Source organism: Gobio gobio, assembly GCF_949357685.1.
Source record: "Gobio gobio genome assembly, chromosome: 12".
In the NCBI taxonomy this organism is placed as follows: domain Eukaryota; kingdom Metazoa; phylum Chordata; class Actinopteri; order Cypriniformes; family Gobionidae; genus Gobio; species Gobio gobio.
The window spans coordinates 27,985,293-28,003,231 of NC_137105.1; the positions used below are offsets into that span (position 1 = coordinate 27,985,293).

Sequence of the window (17,939 nt, forward strand, 5' to 3'; positions counted from 1 at the left end):
TACTCTTAAATATCATAACTGGGAAGCAAATATGTATATATTATCTGAGTCAAATATTTATATATGCAATTCATAGTGATTAATTTGATAAATTAATCAGCATTTTGTGTATCATGCAAACATTTTAATGATATCCTTAATTAAATGTAAGTAATAAACAGACACTTTCTGAAAGTCAGACATAAGTAGAACATGCTCAGTTAATGTGTTGGAGTCAAGTGACTTTGTCTTAAAAGTTATCACAAAAAGGGGTTAAAAAAGAGAAGTTTCTCCAAAGAAAAGATCAAGCATCATTTGTTTGCAGATGCCATTTGCTCTGATATTTTATATTCAAATCAATTCAACATACACTGTAAAAAAAAAATCATGTCTCCGATTGAAAATGTTCTAGTGACCGATCACATCTAAATTTTTTAGTTGGCCAAATTGAATTTCTGTGAATTAAATTGCATCAATTCACAGAAATTAAATTTGGCCAACTGAAATATTTAGATGTGATCGGTCACTAGAAAATGTTCATTTGGAGACCTGAATTTTTTTTTTACAGTGTACAGGCATTTTAATGTCCAAGTACAGAACCTTTTGGGACCACTGAATATCTCAATAATGCTTTGAAAAAAAAAAAGGCTTTTAGTGCCACTTTTGAAGTTACACTGGGTTCTCATGGGGGTGATGCTTTGAGAGGGAGAACTCAAATATAAGAGAGTGAGAGAAGTTTAAGCAAGCACAACCATAACACACCCATCCCACCTGTGTGTCCCCCGTCACACTCCTCCAGATCCTCGTCATCGCTGGAACATTCTGCGGAGGACACAATGTCGTCCGTTGTCTGCTGGATCAGCCAGAGGCGTGTGAAGACAAAACAAACAGAACAAACATTTAAGTGAAGCCAAATCTACCAACACAAAAAGGATCATGGAGCAAGCCTTAGATTTTACTTCTTTCCCCTATTTCTCAAGGGCAGCAGACTGGGGACTGAAATGTCAGGTTTGTTTTTCTATTTGGGTTTATTTATGGTGGCTGACTCTTCAAACATTGTCTACCATCTCCAGCTTCTCGAGGGCCGCCACTGATAATCACCATCTCTGGATGCTCGCCTTCTGCTGGGCCATCAGCACCTTCTGTCCCACAATTCTGATTTATGAACATACTTGTTCCCGCCTTCTTGCTCTCTCCAAGCCCAGCCACTCTGGCAGTGTTGTATTTCACCCCACATGCATACAGAGCCTGTTAATCAGAGTGGATCGGTGCCTCGATAAAATAAGCCCTGTCACAAAGTAAGGGTTATGAAATCACAGCACTGAATGAGTTTGCAGTGCCGGGTGAGAGGACGAGCTTTAACTTTTATTGAATTTGACAGGCTAATGAATCGGCTGGAGCCTGGAAGAGCGCCTACGTACTAGGGTAGAGAGGATGTTGTCTGGAGAAGTACATTTGTACTAATGTGCTCATAGTTTGAGTGAGAGACACTTTCAACGGGATTAGAACAGATTATTATTTCAGACACTCTTCATTGATCTTGTGTTAGAGTATACAATTATTTAAATAAGCATGGCAGTGAGCCAGGCTGCTAAAAATAGGCTACCAGAAAAACTGGCCACCAAAATATATTGTTTGGGATGCTGGTATGATAGTGTCCCTGCCATTTTATCATCTTAATGTGATTTATCCATGTGGTATTACATTACATTCAATCAATCAATCATATTTTAGGGTAAGAATTATGTTTAAATTTCTGAACTTTTGCTCAGCTCTAGTCGGGCTCAGATTGATGGGAGTTTGCCAGATTTAGCATGTTGAATCGGTGTCGGGGCTGTTAGTGAGAGAGGTCATTATGATTGGCTCTTCAGTTTAGTGAATGAGAATAAAAGCCAAAGTGACGAAAGCGAGTTAAGAAGTCAAGACGACAGACAGAAGGCTGTTCTAATTTTACTTCATCTTACCTGAGCTTTCCAATACACAAATATTTTTAAAATATTTAACATGAGTCGCCTGGAATGATGAAAGTGATCAGTGTGATTTATACTCAAAATGGTAAGCAAACACTGCTTTGTTTACAGTTTGTATATCTGCAGTCCAAGTGCCAGATTTACTAACAGCTTGCACCAGTGCAAACTCTCCTTTGCCGTCAGGATTTGCAAAAGACACACAGTGAAAAATTAGCGCTGAAAAGGCATGGAGTTATTTTTGCGGCTGAATTGAATATGTATTTTTGGGAGTTTCCCTTTCAGGCACAACATTTATGGGAGGAGAGTATTTAAATGAATCAAGCAATGTGGTTTACAAAGGTTTGTGCTCGTAAATTACTGGTGTTTGCGTCATTATTTACCGCCCCAAAAAAGCACTTCTTAAACCAGACACTTACGGGGTAGACTGCGTTAGTCATTATGGAAATGATCCGCCTGCGTCTGTGTTCATTAATTTGCGCATTGTCAGTAGATCACGCGCAGAACTGTCACCTCCCATCTGCGCTTTTATGGAATTGTGCTCTCACGCTAATTTGCCCTGTTTAGTAAATCTGGCCCCTAGTTTAATTTCCCTTTTTGAATGACAAATACAGACGATTGATACCTGCTGAAACAGATTTATTTCCTTACAAGCAGGCACAGAACACACATGCTAGTTGGAAGCTGTATTTTTTGCAGTGTGTTCAAGTGCATTGGGCTAGAGTTAAAGGTTGGAATTTAAAGTGGCATTTTTTGTCTGATGTTGGGGCTAGTGTTTGACCAGTAATTGTTTGAACATACTTCAGAAGATGATCAGTGAACTTCACTAGCTGCGTTTTGCGGGTTAGCAGAATGTCAACAGCTAGATCGACAGGACCAGCATGGAAATTCATCCTCAAATAAACTGTCATAGTGCTGTCATAATGGTGCTGGATAACAGCAGACTGATCCAGCCAAGTGACAGTTACTATAATACAGATGTGATGCAGTCAAATTACCAGCAGATGTGGCATTGATGGACCTCCTCAAGAGCAGAGGGTCCACAGTTCTCAATGCTGTTCACTACAGTTTCCTGAAGTGTGAAATCACAGAAGAGACTTGATAGATGTGTTCGTGCATGACCAGCTGCAGAAGTGGTGTCAGAGGACAGGCTAGTCCAGACCATACCAGCTCAGAAATGGTTTTCTGCTAGCACAGAGCTCCACTGAAATGCCACTAATGTCCCATCTACTGTCTGTGACCACAACTAAAATATGAGGGCAATACAAAACCAATTCCAAACTGTCTACAGAGAACTACTCGGCTGCAGGACAACAAATCGTTTACTAAGTAAAGTGTATTATTAACAATAATTTATTAAAAACAATTTTGTGTTAATGTTTACATCTATAGTTTATCAGAACAGACATCTGCCATCTCATTGCAGGTAAATATAACAGTGATGGATCGCCAGACAGGCACAACTGTGACAGGTCATCGTTAGGATGGGGAATTTAACGACGGATCACCAGGAAGACATATATACCGGTGATAGGTCGTGTTGCAGGCACATATACAGTATAATGGTGTCCTGCCACAGAAAGATTTTACCCCAGCTCGAAAATTGCCAGCTGACAGTTATCTTCCCCTGTAAGCGTGAGCATCAGTAGCCATGAGTCGCACTGGAGTGATGTCAACTCCCCTCTTCGGTTGATTGTCAATCTAGAACTAGACCAATGGTGATGCTTAAGCCTGCCTTAATTTATATGAAACTTGAACTGCAAGATTTAGAAAAGCAAGCACATAATGTGGAAAGAAGAGCGAAGAGAAAAACAGGAAACGGAAACATGGTTTTTAAGTACACATTACATATATTTTTTTTTTTAAGTGTTTAAAGTTTTGATTCATGCTCAATATTTCTTTAAATGTGCATTACATTTTTTTATTCACACTTATAATAATTTGATCTGTGACCACATTGTTTGCTATTCTGATCATTTTGCATTATTTTGTTTTATTTTGTGCAATATATGTATATATATATATAAAACATTTTTAGCATGATTAAGCAAAAACGAATAAGAATGATTTCAAAATTTAAAAGCAGATATACATATATATTCGTTTTTGATCCGCGACCGCAATACATTTCCCGGGATTTTAATCCCATAATCTGCATCCTAACTGACATGGTAATATAAAAAGTGATTGATTTGAAACAGAGGCAGAAACTCTGTGCATCATAAAAGTACACACTCTGTCTGATGTTAGCCCTCTATGGCATAGTGTTGCCCTCAGGCAACAAACCACCTTTTTGGACCTCACACTGCCCCTTTAACTTTTTTAAATATTTTTTTTAAATACATAATATCACCTGACATGTCTGTTCAATGAAATGAGGGGCTGAAGTGGGTGTGACTTTCTGTTTGGGGGTGGAGCAGTCCTTTCCTGAAGCACAGCCACATGGGACACAGTGCCATCAATTGGTTGGATAAATATCACTTTTTAACATGTTTAAATTGAAATACATTTATAAAAAAAAATATATGCATGTGCATCAGCATGTAAAAAAGTATGTTTGATTGTTTAAATATTTATTTTGTTTTTATTTATATACTAAAACTGTGTTTTTTTGTTTGTTGCCTCAGGGCAACACTGTGCAGTTAGACCACTTTTGTTCAGGCAATATCATAGTGTTAGTACCATATGGTGCATTCAAGTCTTCCTGGGAAGTTTGTTTTTACATGTTCAGAAAACTCAAAGAATGTGTATTATGAGTATCATTTATGTTTTTTATTATTATTATTAACACCGATCAGGCGTAACATTATGACCACCTCCCTAATATTGTGTTGGTCCCCCTTTTGCTGCCAAAACAGCCCTGAGCCATCGAGGCATGGACTCCACTAGACCCCTGAAGGTGTGCTGTGGTATCTGGCACCAAGATGTTAGCAGCAGATCTTTTAAGTCCTGTAAGTTGTGAGGTGGGGCCTCCATGGATTGGAGTTGTTTGTTCAGCACATCCCACAGATGCTCATTTGTATTGAGATCTGGGGAATTTGGAGGCCAAGTCAACGCCTCAAACTTGTTGTGCTCCTCAAACCATTCCTGGAGCATTTGTGCTTTGTGGAAGTGTGAAAGAGTTAAAGAGGCCACAGCCACCAGGGAATACTGTTTCCATGAAAGGGTATACATGTACTGCAACAATGCTTAGGTAGGTGGTGCATATCAAAGTTACATCCACATGGATGGAGGACCCAAGGTTTCCCAGCAAAACATTGCCCAAAGCATCACTGCCTCCGCTGCCACACCTTCTTCCCATAATGCATCCTGGTGCCACGTGTTCCTCAGGTAAGCCACGCACATGCACCCGGCCATCCACGTGATGTAGAAGAACATGTGATCATCAGACCAGGCCACCTTCTTCCATTGCTCAGTGGTCCAGTTCTGATGCTCAAGTGCCACTGTTGGTGCTTTGGCCGGTGGACAGGGGTCAGCATGGGCACCCTGACGGGTCTCAATGAGCCTTAGCCGCCCATGACCCTGTCGCTGGTTCACCACTGTTCCCTCCTTCGAGCACTTTTGATAGATACTGACCACTGCAGACCGGGAAAACCCCACAAGAGCTGCAATTTTGGAGATGCTCTGACCCAGTCGTCTAGCCATCACATTTTGGCCTTTGTCAAACTCGCTCAAATCCTTACGCTTGCCCATTTTTCCTGCTTCTAACACATCAACTTTGAGGACAAAATGTTCACTTGCTGCCCAATATATCCCACCCACTAACAGGAGCCGTGCCCACTAACAGGAGCCATGATGAAGAGATCATCAGTGTTATTCACTTCACCTGTCATAATGTTATGCCTGATTGGTGTATGAATATATTACTTGAGGTGTTAGTTGTAATTAGTAGTAGTGTTTTTGTATTGTTTGATGTTTTTCAAAATATAATTTTATCTAATGCACATATTGGTTGTTTTCCCTATGGAAAATCTATGTAGAAAACCTTGGATTCCCTTTCGAAAGGGAACTCGCGCTGCGTCAGCTTCGACGCTACGGGGAACGCCTCCGGCGTGACAGGTGCCTGAAATCACATTGAATCACGTCAATTCCACTGACCGGCGACAGCCTCTGATGTCATCAAGGTGCGACCAGGAAGTATATAAGGGCGCCTTGCCAACATGACAGTATCTCTTCGTCTTCAGTGACTGTTTTGCCTGGATCCTGAAACGTCAAGCAATACCAAGCAATATGAAGTGTGCAGAGAAACAGCGCCACTTCCGCAGGTGCGCAGAGCCGTGTACCAGGTATCTTACACCTGACGACACTCACACGCTCTGTGTATACTGTCTGGGGGAAGAGCATGCACGGGAGGTTCTCGAGGGAGCCTCCTGTGCGAACTGCGAGCGTTTTCCGTTGAGAACGCTCCGCTCTCGTTTGGCTCTCTTCTCGAGGGGAGAGAGTTCAGCAGCTGGGAGTGGTCCCGCTCGCGCCGAGGCCGAGCGGCGCCTTCAATCCTGGGGCTCCCAGCTGGATCTGGCTCGTCGTCTAGAGACTGGTGTAGTGCTTGTGGACAACGAGCCAGATCGCGAGGGGCAGACTTTGGAGGCGGAGCAGGATCTAAGCTCCTCCTCCTCGTCTGTGGCTCTTCCAGTGGAGCAGAGGATGGTTGAGGAGTCGAGTGAAGTGTTTGAGGCTTCTCAACCACCTTGTCCCATGTATGGGGAGCTGGTGGAGGTTATGGAGCGCGCCGTGGGCAGATTGCAGCTGCCTTGGCGGCGCGCTAGGGGAGATGACGTTCGTCAAAGTAGACTGGATGACCGTTATCTCCCCGCCCATGACCAGCCAGCTCTCGGGAGTCTTCCATTCTTTCATGATCTCCATTATGAGATTGCGAGAGGATGGAAGAAGCCCTATTCAGCGCGAGTCCATCGGCGTCAGCGGGCTAATTTTGCTGACGTCGAGGGATTACCGGAAGCTGGATATGTGTCGCTGCCGCCCGTTGACGAGGCGTTTGCAAACTACCTCGCTTCCGGGCGGCCATCGACACTAAGGGCTCCCACCCTGCCGTCAGATCCCCTTAGGACAACATCACGTCTGAACGGCAGGGCATACATGTCGGCGGGTCATGCTGGGGCGGCTTTACACACGATGGGAGTGTTACAAGCCTACCAGGCAGATCTGCTGAAGGACCTCGATCAGGGGGTGGGACTAACCCCTGACGCGGTGGCCGAGTTGCGTCGCACCACTGATCTCTCTCTTAGGGCCACCAAGCAAACAGCTTTCGCCATCGGTCGCTCGATGGCGGCTATGGTGGCCACGGAGAGACATCTGTGGCTGAACCTGGCGGACATCGCGGGGAAAGAGAGAGCCTTTCTCCTCGATGCCCCGGTCTCGCCCTCTGAACTGTTTGGCACCTCCGTAGAGGCGGTGGTGGATAAGTTCAGGGAGGCGAGGACGCGCTCGGCAGCATTTAAAACCTGCATCCCGCGGAGGTCCGGGACCGCGCCCAGGCAGTCGGGTGTCCCTGGTCCGTCCCAGTCTGAGGACTGGAGACAGGAACAGAGAACCAGTGTTGCCTCTCGAGCGCCCCCACGGAGGGTTATGGCGCAGAGGAGGCGGGACACCCGCTTCAAAAGGAGGAAGGAAGCTGGAGCTGGCAACCGGGACCAGCGTAGGCAGCGGACTCCGCCCCCGAGGGGACGCAGGTGAACGCTGCCTTTTTCCCTTCCTCTGGAAGAAGTTTCCCCGGGCGCTTTTAACATCAGGCCGGTGGGCCTATGATGAGCAGAAATGTAAGAATTCTGACGGCCCGCCTGGCTTGGTTGTGAGAGCGCCCCCCTCAGGATGGCGGGCGGATACTAGCCTATGGCTGGCTGGAAGCACCGCTGGGAGCGATTGGTGAGTCCCCTCGCTGAGGGTGAAACATTTTCAAAACTATGTTTTTCAGAACTCCTATACCTTCGCTCGCCTGAGAGGTTTTCTGGGGAAATTTGGATCGCCGCTGGATCTTCGCAGGGCCTGCAGCTCCCCGTGAGTAAGCTAAGAACGATCTTTTTTGCAACATTATGATGGTTGTGTGTGAATACTTCACTTTCTGCTAGAGAGTTTGTTGCCTCTCCGTGCTATATTTTTTCCCCATTGTTTGGGTAACTGAATCGCGCTCTCGCCTGAGGGCTTGTAGTGTAAGGGGTGAGCTGTGTTTTTTCCTAGCGTAAAGTGAAAAGTAGCTGAAGACCGGGTACGCGCTAATGCACGAGCTGTAGTGAGATCTGCGCCCAGCTCTGCGGAGCTTTGGAAAAGGGGTTTTTTAGAGGTGATAATATTTCTTTCCCGGGCCCTGAGTAGATCTAGTGCGGACTTATGTCGCACCACTTGGCCTAGGCTTTGTCAAGGATGGGGGCGTTTCCCTTTTAATAAAGGTGTTCGCCCCTGGCCTGTCTTTTCATTTAAAAACATGGCGTTGTTTATGCATCCTTGTTTCAGCCTCCTCTGTTACAGAGTCGTCAGGCCAAGGCCCGCCCCCTTCTCTGCGTTCTGGGGTCACGTGCAATGCAGACGAGGATGTTGCAGGAGACAGCGACTTTGTCAGTAGTCGTGGGGTGGAATTAAGCGTCTTTCGCCGGTTTGCGGTTAGACTTTATCTGCTGTTTCCGCCTTTCGGAGCTTGGTGGCCGCCATCTGCTGGCGGCCCCCGGCCTCTTCCTGGAGGATGGTACGGCCGGTGGTTTTTCACATTTCTGTGATATTGTTCCTTTGCTTTATGTCTCTGCTTCACCTCCTTTAGGGCCCGGGTTGAGCAGAACATCGGATAATCCTTCTGTCGGTATGGTTCTGGTCGGATGCTCCCCTGAGGCCCGAGCATTGCCAATGACTGACGCCCTCGCAATCAAGGTTGGCCGCTGCATGGAAAGAAAGACAGCCGCCCCGATGCAGGTGACGTAAGCTGTACTCCCCTCGCTTTAGAGGGTCTTTGCTGAGCACTTCTGCTGAGTACACTGCTGTTGGCAATGTGATTAGGTCCATGTTTGTAGGCCCTGCCCAAGAGACTGCGCCGTCCTGGGGGCCCTAGGACACGACGAAGCAGGTTGTCCCTAGCTGCCTCTGGGATGGAGCCAGCCCCAGGTGCGGGTATAGGAGCCAGCTGGCTCTGAGGGGCCAGCTTGGACGGTCTGGGCAGTTGGACTTCAGGACAGGTAGTAGGCGCTAACCGGCCTCCTTGCAGGAAAGTCCCAACACTATGGCCCACGAGTGGGCCTCGGAGGCTCTTCTCCACTGGTGTCGACGTCAGCAGTGACCCGTCATTGGCCCTGGGGATGAGTCCCCAGGTGTTAACTGGTTTTCCAGGCCTTCGTCAGCAGTAGACAGCTGCCGTCAGCCCAGGTAGCAGCAGCCAGCATTCTTAGAGTAAGGCTCCCAGTCTGGGTTTCCTTCGCTCAGGAGTTAGGCCCTGTTTGGCCTCCCTGAGAGCCTGCTGTGGTCAGCAGGCACTGTTTGGTCTCCCCTGAGGGGGCACCATAGGCATTAAGTCCCTCGACGGCTGGTACGAGCTGCTGAATAGGTGGTAGGCGCTACTGGGCCTCCCTATGGGCCTGCTGTGGGGTAAGCAGGCCCACTTGACCTCCTCTGCGGATGGCGTTCCTGGGCCCCAGTCACTGGATGGCTAGCACGAGTGTTAGCAGGTAGTAGGCCTCATCCGGCCTCCCTGAGTGACCTCCCTGGAGGCAAACTCCCGGAAATGAAGTACTATGAGTAGCAGCTTCTGCTATCAGGTGGTAGGCATGGTGGCCTCCCTGACGATGAGCTCACGGTTCCGGTTCCCAGTCACTGTGGTAATGAGCGTGATGTGCGAAGCACGACGGACGGCATGCTCTGCTACCAGGTGGAGGCATTGCGCCTCCCTGGAATCGTTCCCCGGTCCCCAGTTTTGGTAACGGATCGTAGCATGGGTTGCTATCAGGCAAAGCTGCACGGGCTTCCCTGAGGGGATTCGCTTTGGAGTAGTAGGCCCACGTGGCCTCCTCTGAGGGCACGCTCTGGTCTCGTGGTTCCTGGATAAATCCAGTCAATGAGCAGAGGCCGGCTCCCCGGCCGCTGTGGTGTGCATAAAGTGCTATAAGTGGCACTTTTTTGCTATCAGGTGGTAGGCATGGTACCTCCCTGAAAGCGAGCTCCCGGTCCCCAGCCGCTGTGGTGAGCTTGAGGCGCTATGAGTAGCACACTCAGTTTGGCTATGAGTGCCCGATGTCTTGCAGTTGGTAGGTCCGCTTGGCCTTCCTGATTAAGCGAGTCCCTGGTCTTCCCAGCTACCTCGAGGGCTAGCACGACTGCGATCAGGTATCAGGCCCGTTGGCCTTCCTGAGGACGAGCGCTGCTTTGGATGCGCGAGCGGTCTATCAGGTTACCAGGTGGAGGCCTCTCTCGGCCTCCCTGGGGGACGAGTTCCCTAGGCGGGAACACACAACTGGCTTTTTTGCTGACAGCTAGTGGCTACCCGCTATCAGGCACCGGCCTCTGGCCGTTTGCGAGACCTGAAGGCGGTGTTCTTACCCTAGCACGACGAAGTGTCACTGCGGCTATGTGGTCCCGACAGGACGGGACCTTCATAGTAGGCCTACGGCATGGTTGCCTACCGGGCAGGCTTATGAGCTCCTCTCAAACGAGGGTCTATTGTGAGCTTACAGCCTCCTGGGGCTGTTCTATTGGTGGTAGGTCCCGAGGGGCCCCTCCCGATATATTCAGCCTATAAGGCCTTTGGCCTCCTAAGCACGTTTTAAAATAAGTGCTTGGTAGATCCGAGGATCGAGCGGCCCCTCGCTAGCAAAGGTTTGAAAAGCACTTCGCTGAGCGCTGCTCTCCGGGATAACCCGTCCCTGAGGTTCGGCTAGTCGGTGATGCTGCCCTTTCTTGCAGCACCCTAGCGGGATGTCTCTTCGGAGGCGAGTACCAGAGGCTCTGTACTGTACAGACAGGGTTGACCGTATTACGTGTCCCATACTAGACTGGGTCACCTGGTCAGGTCTCCCTGGTGGCATTCGGTGATAATCTCCCGAATAGTGACTGGCATAGGGTTCCCTCGTAGTTCCCTTGCCACGTTCCCTTAAAGGAACCCCTTCTGAGTCGAATGGGTTGGTTCCAGGCCTTTGAGCAAGGCCTGGGAAGGAACTCATACGTGTGAAGTTTTCCTTCTCAGGCGATAAGCTTGGGCTTTGACCGTAGGGAGCGCTGTCACTGACAGCCTAACGTGACCAGAAGGGGAGTGGTTCAGGCTTTTCAGCAAGATTTGCTTGTCTTGACAGTTGTCACTGCCAGTGGGCATGCACTCCCGTCGGCATGGCGGCGTTGGTATATCGTTCCCCGTAGCGTCGAAGCTGACGCAGCGCGAGTTCCCTTTCGAAAGGGAACGTCTCAGGTTACGAATGTAACCATTGTTCCCTGAGAACAGGGAACGAGACGCTGCGTCGCTGTGCCATGCCACAGGGCCTGCCTGCCGAAAACAGTCCCTTCAGACGATTAGATACTGTCATGTTGGCAAGGCGCCCTTATATACTTCCTGGTCGCACCTTGATGACATCAGAGGCTGTCGCCGGTCAGTGGAATTGACGTGATTCAATGTGATTTCAGGCACCTGTCACGCCGGAGGCGTTCCCCGTAGCGTCGAAGCTGACGCAGCGTCTCGTTCCCTGTTCTCAGGGAACAATGGTTACATTCGTTACCTGAGACGGTTTTAGTACCCTTATGGCACAGTGTTGCCCTGAGGCAACAAACCAAAATCTGGTTCAGGGGTGGGGGGGCGACACTTTTTATGATAGATATATTATCAGGGACCCACAAGCTCCCAAAAAATGGGGTGAAATATTTTTTTTCCCAAAAAAATAAAAAGTCATGCCATAGAGGGTTAAGGCTAGTGTTTGACCAGTAATTGTTTGAACATACTTCAGCAAATGATCAGTGAACTTCACCAGCCATGTTTTGCAGGTTAGAAGAATGTCAACAGCTAGATCAGCTAGGACCAGCATGGAAATTCTATAAAACTGGAAAACATGGAAACTGTATAGAGAAATAATGGTAAAAATTACTTGACTAAGAGTAAAATAGTATCCAATGAAAAGTATCTTTCTTCAGTGCAAGCAAGATTATGAAGACGGTGAAGTCAATGAAGCATTCATCACAATAGGGATGTTTTCTCCCCTTCACCATACGTGAGAAGTGTTGTTAAAATATTGCTATACTTTTTCAAAATAAACAGTTCCATGGTACTTAAAGCCTTTATGCATTATATTCATAATGTACATTATAATGCATTATACACTGATCAGGCATAACATTACTGACAGGTGACGTGAGTAACATTGATTATCTCTTCATCACGGCACCTGTTAGTGGGTGGGATATATTAGGCAGCAAGTGAACATTTTGTCCTCAAAGTTGATGTGTTAGAACAGTGGTTCTCAAAGTGTGGTACGAGTACCACTAGTGGTACTCAGGCTGCCTCTAGTGGTACGCAGAGGAATCACTAAATAAATTAATAATACATTCATTTAATCTTTATTTGAGTAAAGTTTTTTTTTTTTTTACATTTAAGTACAGTACAGTTTTAATCTAACTTTACAACACATTTTAATTTAATCATTATTTAATAATTTTATTTACCTGTATGTAACCACAGTGCAGTGTTAATGTACAAACTATGTATTGACAATGTTAAAGTGGCTGACAACAATAAATATTCTTATTAGGAATAAGCTGCCTCGTTTCGGAACTGTGCAGAGCTGTAGCTGAATAGTTAGGCCTACTACACTACTGTATTTTAATGTTGGTCATAATGGTGGTACTTGGAGAGCCAACTATTTTCTATAGTGGTACTTGGCATAAAAAGTTTGAGAACCACTGTGTTAGAAGCAGGAAAAATGGGCAAGCGTAAGGATTTGAGCGAGTTTTACAAGGGCCAAATTGTGAAGGCTAGACGATGGTCAGAGCATCTCCAAAACTGCAGCTCTGCAGTATCTATCAAAAGTGGTCCAAGAAGGGTGAACCGGTGACAGGCTCATTTATGCATGTGGGGAGCAAAGTCTGGCCCGTGTGGTCCGATCAAACAGACAAGCTACTGTAGCTTAAATTGCTCAAGAAGTTAATGCTGGTTCTGATAGAAAGGTATCATAATACACAGTGCATCACAGTTCCCTTTCGTTCAGTCACTACGACGTAACGTTAGTGACTAACGAATGGGGGTTTCGCTTAGAAGCCTATCAACTTCGAGTTTAGAGAAAACGCCCAATGGCGTGCCAATGCCATGGGGCATGCAGAATTTGCATACGTAACTATGCATGGGGCTGACCCAGGACTCAGCAATGAGTTGCGTGCCGCCACTGACCTCGCTCTCCGGGCGACGAAGGTGACCGCACGCTCCCTGGGTCAGGTGATGTCCACAAATGTGGTCCAGGAGCGACACCTATGGCTCACCCTAGCCGATATGCGTGACGCTGAGCGAACCCGTTTCCTCAACGCCCCCATATCCCAGGATGGGCTATTCGGCAGAGCGGTCGAGAGCTTCGCCCAACAGTTCTCGGCCGCTCAGAAGCAGACTGAGGCTATAAAATACATACTGCCCCGGCGGTCAGCTGCTGCCTCCACCCCACCGCCCGCGCAGTTGCCTCAGCCTGCTCGCCGCCGAGGGCTCCCTCTACCTCTGCGCCACCCAAGCAGCAGCCTCCACCCGGGCCGCGCAGAGGCAGCCGCAGGAAGGCGTCCCAGTCCGCTCCAGCCCCGCAGCCCGCGAAAAAACGGCAGGCTAAGCGGCGCTCCTGATGCGGACGGCTCAGGGATGGGCAGTTCTTTCCAGGAGACGGCAGCAGGGCTGCTCCTTCCCCCGGTGGAGGGCCCGGGGGCCAGCACGTCGTAGTGACTGAACGAAAGGGAACGTCTCGGTTACGGATGTAACCCTCGTTCCCTGAGGAGGGAACGGAGACGTAACGTCCCGTTGCCACTTCAGCTGTGCTACCTGGAACGCAGGAGTTCAGTCTTGGCTCCTCAAGCAGGTAACATAATGCGATATTGCCACGTACTTCCTTATATACTCACGTGGTGAGGCGGCGTTACGTATGCAAATTCCGCATGCCCCATGGCATTGGCACGCCATTGGGCGTTTTCTCTAAACTCGAAGTTGATAGGCTTCTAAGCGAAACCCCCATTCGTTAGTCACTAACGTTACGTCTCCGTTCCCTCCTCAGGGAACGAGGGTTACATCCGTAACCGAGACGTTTGTTGGGTATGGGGCTGCATAGCCGCAGGCCAGTCAGGGTGCCCATGCTGACCCCTGTCCACCGCTGAAAGCGGCAACAGTAGGCAAGTGAGCAGAACTGGACCACGGAGCAATGGAAGAAGGTGGCATCACATCTTTTACATCACATTAGGCATGTGCCGGTATCAAATTTTCATGTTGCGATTAATTGCTGAAGCTTTTATCACAGTATACGTTATTATCACGATATTGAAATAAGTTGCAAAAAAAGTGTTGTCATACTATAACAGGTTTAATAACTTTCTTATAGCAAAAGAACCAAACATTTCAATACAATAAAGCAATACACAAAAATGTATAAAGTAAACAAATATTTAAAACCGATTAAGTGCAAAATAATTATAAAGAACAATAGGTAACCCTGTAAGAGTTGGTTTTGGTGCTAAGACAAAAGCTGAGATACACACCTCAGCAATTGAACAATAAAAGTCACTAATCTTGAGGAAAAGATCTCACAGAAACTGTGACAACACCCTGACAAACATTCCTCCCCCTTCCCCATTTTGCCCTCTCCTTGTCCTGGTTTCAAGTCACCAAATGCAGATATATCAGTGATGATGTATTTTGTAAATCTATTGTTTTATCCCTTTCATGTTTGATGTCTTTTTAAAGGTCTCAGTGCGAATGGTAAAATGGTCTCAGTTTCACTGCAGTCAATGGTAGTATTAGAAATATTGGAAAACTAATGAGAATTCAGTTCTCCTTTGAGTAGTCTCTTCAAAGATATCTGATCCACTCCCCCAAAACCAGGTGGGGGTGTTGCAAATATTTACAGCCCTTTTGTTCTAGTTGGAGTATTTAAGGTTGGATGTTCTAACTCTCTGGGGGAATATTCTGTAGTCAGAACCCCCCGTGTGGTGCAAACTGCATGTAGATGTGCCAGACATGATGACTCTTTTAAATTATTTTCATATTGCTTTGCAATTGTGTTTTATGTTTTTACGCTGATCAGTTGTGTACCATGGATTCTTGTTTACTTTATTTACTTTTCCGGTCTGGCCAAAATAAATGTTAATCTTGATTTATTCTGTATCTTTCTGAAATCATTATTTTATTCATGTCCATGCAGGGTTTTGTAGGGGTTACCGCAGATCTCTCTGCCAGGGCAGGCCATACTGGGAACTCCATAGCGGGAGCATTGAGCCATGCATGAGGGAAAACCTGATTTCTGACCTGCCACTGTTATTATGAGTTGCAGTTTCCGTGACTATCACTAAAATTACATGTTTTATTATGAGTGCACATGTGTGACTCACTTAGAGGTAAGATAGTTCACCCTGCAATCCTCTGTAATATCAGAACTGACTAATCTGTGACCGTTAGAGCAAGCGAAATCCGGACGCTTAGCCTATTTGCGACTCCGTGTCCCATGGAGGATATTAATATTTGAAAATAAGTGATACTACGAAAAATCATTGATCTAAATTAAATCGCAACTAATCTTCAAATCAGCTGATAAACTCTAAATGTAGCACACTTTATGGAGTCAGATAGAATTGGAGTCAGATAAAATTATTAATGGAGTCAGATTTAAAATGAGATATCAATAAATTAAAAGAACTTCACCGAAAGGCTGAAAAGGCTTACACGCAGAATTCCTTTTGACCAAGTCATTAGTTTTCGGTTTTTGGGCTAATGGATGGAATTTTACAACACTTTTCAATAATGTCTCACCAGTTGTTAATGCATTAACATTAACATTAACAAAGAATGAATGGCTACATTTTTACAGAAGTTATTCTTCTTTGATAATGTTAGTTTAAAAAAGCAACACAACATATATTGAACATATTCAAACAATATCTAGGGCATGTAATTTAGTCCAGATTAAAATATAAAATGTTTAAGTTTGAAAATGAATAGCCTTAAGTCTTTAAGTATTAAGTATTAGGTTTTGTTTACGAGGGTTACCAGGGAAACGGCTGCATTTCTGCTGTTCCGTCAGCGCCCTCTGCTGTCAGAGAGTCAATATGCACTTCAGCGCTCCGCCATGTGCTCGGCTCATGCACGGTTCCTCTTTGACATGTTGTTCATTTTAAACGGTTGATGGGTTAAGTATTCTTAAAATGCATTCTAAAAATCGGAATAATTCGTAATAAATTATTATCCACGGTATTTTGAAGTGCCCACGTTAACAATATTGTGCATGTTCATTATTGCGGTATATCGTATTACCGTTTACCGGCACATGTCTACATCACATGGATGGCCAGGTGCGTGTGCGTCGCTTACCTGGGGAACACCTGTCACGTGAGGAAGAATGCAATCCGGCGGAGGCAGTGTGATGCTTTGGGCAATGTTCTGCTGGGAAACCTTGGGTCCTGTCATCTATGTGGATGCTACTTTGACATGTACCACCTACCTAAGCATTGTTGCAGACCATGTACACCCTTTCATGGAAAACTATTCCCTGGTGGCTGTGGCCTCTTTGCGCCCTGCCACCAAGCAAAAATGGTTCAGGAATGGTTTGACACAATATTAGGAAGGTGTTCGTGATGTTATGCCTGATCGGTGCATCTTTTCATAAGTAATTGTAACCAAAGTTAAAATGCATTTTCATATTTGAAGATTCCTTGTTACATCTGTCATGTGTTTTAATGCATTTTACATAGATACAGTATAACAATGAGAACGGGCCGAGAGGGGCAGAGGACACTTATGTATTATAATTGTTGTTATTCATGAGACATTACAATGCATCTTGAGGAGCATTACAAGGCATTATACTTAAAGCCTTTATAAGTATTAAATTATTAAAGAAATTTTAAAGCATTTTAATGTTACCGATGTTACCGGTTACTGTATCCATGTAAAATGTAAATTCAAATAGTATATGCAATGATTCATTTATAAATAAAATAATACTATAAAATAACATATGATAAATAGATAGCCATTACATTTCCTAATGTACATTTGGAATAATAAGACAATGTCAAAAAAAAGTGAACCTACAGAGTTTTGCATTCAAATGTATTAGCATTCAAATGCTTCGTGGACATAAAGCAAACTTCATTCAGACTACCTCCTGAGAACATCTGCAGTGCTCACATTTACAACAAAATTCTTCCAAAACGGAAATTAAATGGGAAGGTGTCGGGGTATAACATAGAATTTACAGCATGTTTGACAATGATGAGTCTGTTTTCGCAGTGACATCAAATCTACAGTCCCTAGCTGCCGTATTTTACAAAAAACGATTTCACAGATGGCTAAATCCAATTTTGTCACAAAATATCCATGCCATACAAAAACTTATTTTGGGAGCAGAATATTCCCTTTTCTTGAGTAGAAATCATTCTCCATGCATTTGCTGAAGTGCCATGCTTTTGAGTGTGCTGAAGTGATAGAGTTTGCGCAACGCCATGGCTAAGAGGTCATGTCATCTCTAATAGCTATAATGGCCTGTAATAGGAGCACCCTGGTGAGTACGTGCCATCAGTGCGTCAAACATATTCAGCTATTTCTTTAACGCCATGTCTCTACTACCCATGATGATGAGTGGGTGGAGGATATAGCATTGTGAATAGCCAGACACTCTTGTGCCTCATTTTCTTGACTCATTCAGACTGTAAAATGTTTGTTTCAAATGTTCACTTTTACCTCTACAATCCAAAAACTTCCAGAAACAAATATCCATTCTGACTCAACTTCTCTGTCCTTCCCAACAAGATAGCAATCTCAGCAACGGAAGCACTTGTTTCGATCGGGTC

The 17,939-nt window shown here is 45.8% G+C and overlaps 1 protein-coding gene across 1 annotated transcript in view; it reads right to left on the bottom strand.

Annotated features, from left to right (window-relative positions):
• Window positions 1–17,939, bottom strand: part of nrxn3b (neurexin 3b) — a gene marked incomplete at its 5' end in the record, with an annotated part of 580,383 nt that overhangs the window by 18,062 nt on the left and 544,382 nt on the right. Inside the window, one exon of the mRNA XM_079831676.1 lies at window positions 751–829. Within this exon, the coding sequence (XP_079687802.1) occupies window positions 751–829 (79 nt within the window). The remainder of the gene's footprint in view (window positions 1–750; window positions 830–17,939) is intronic.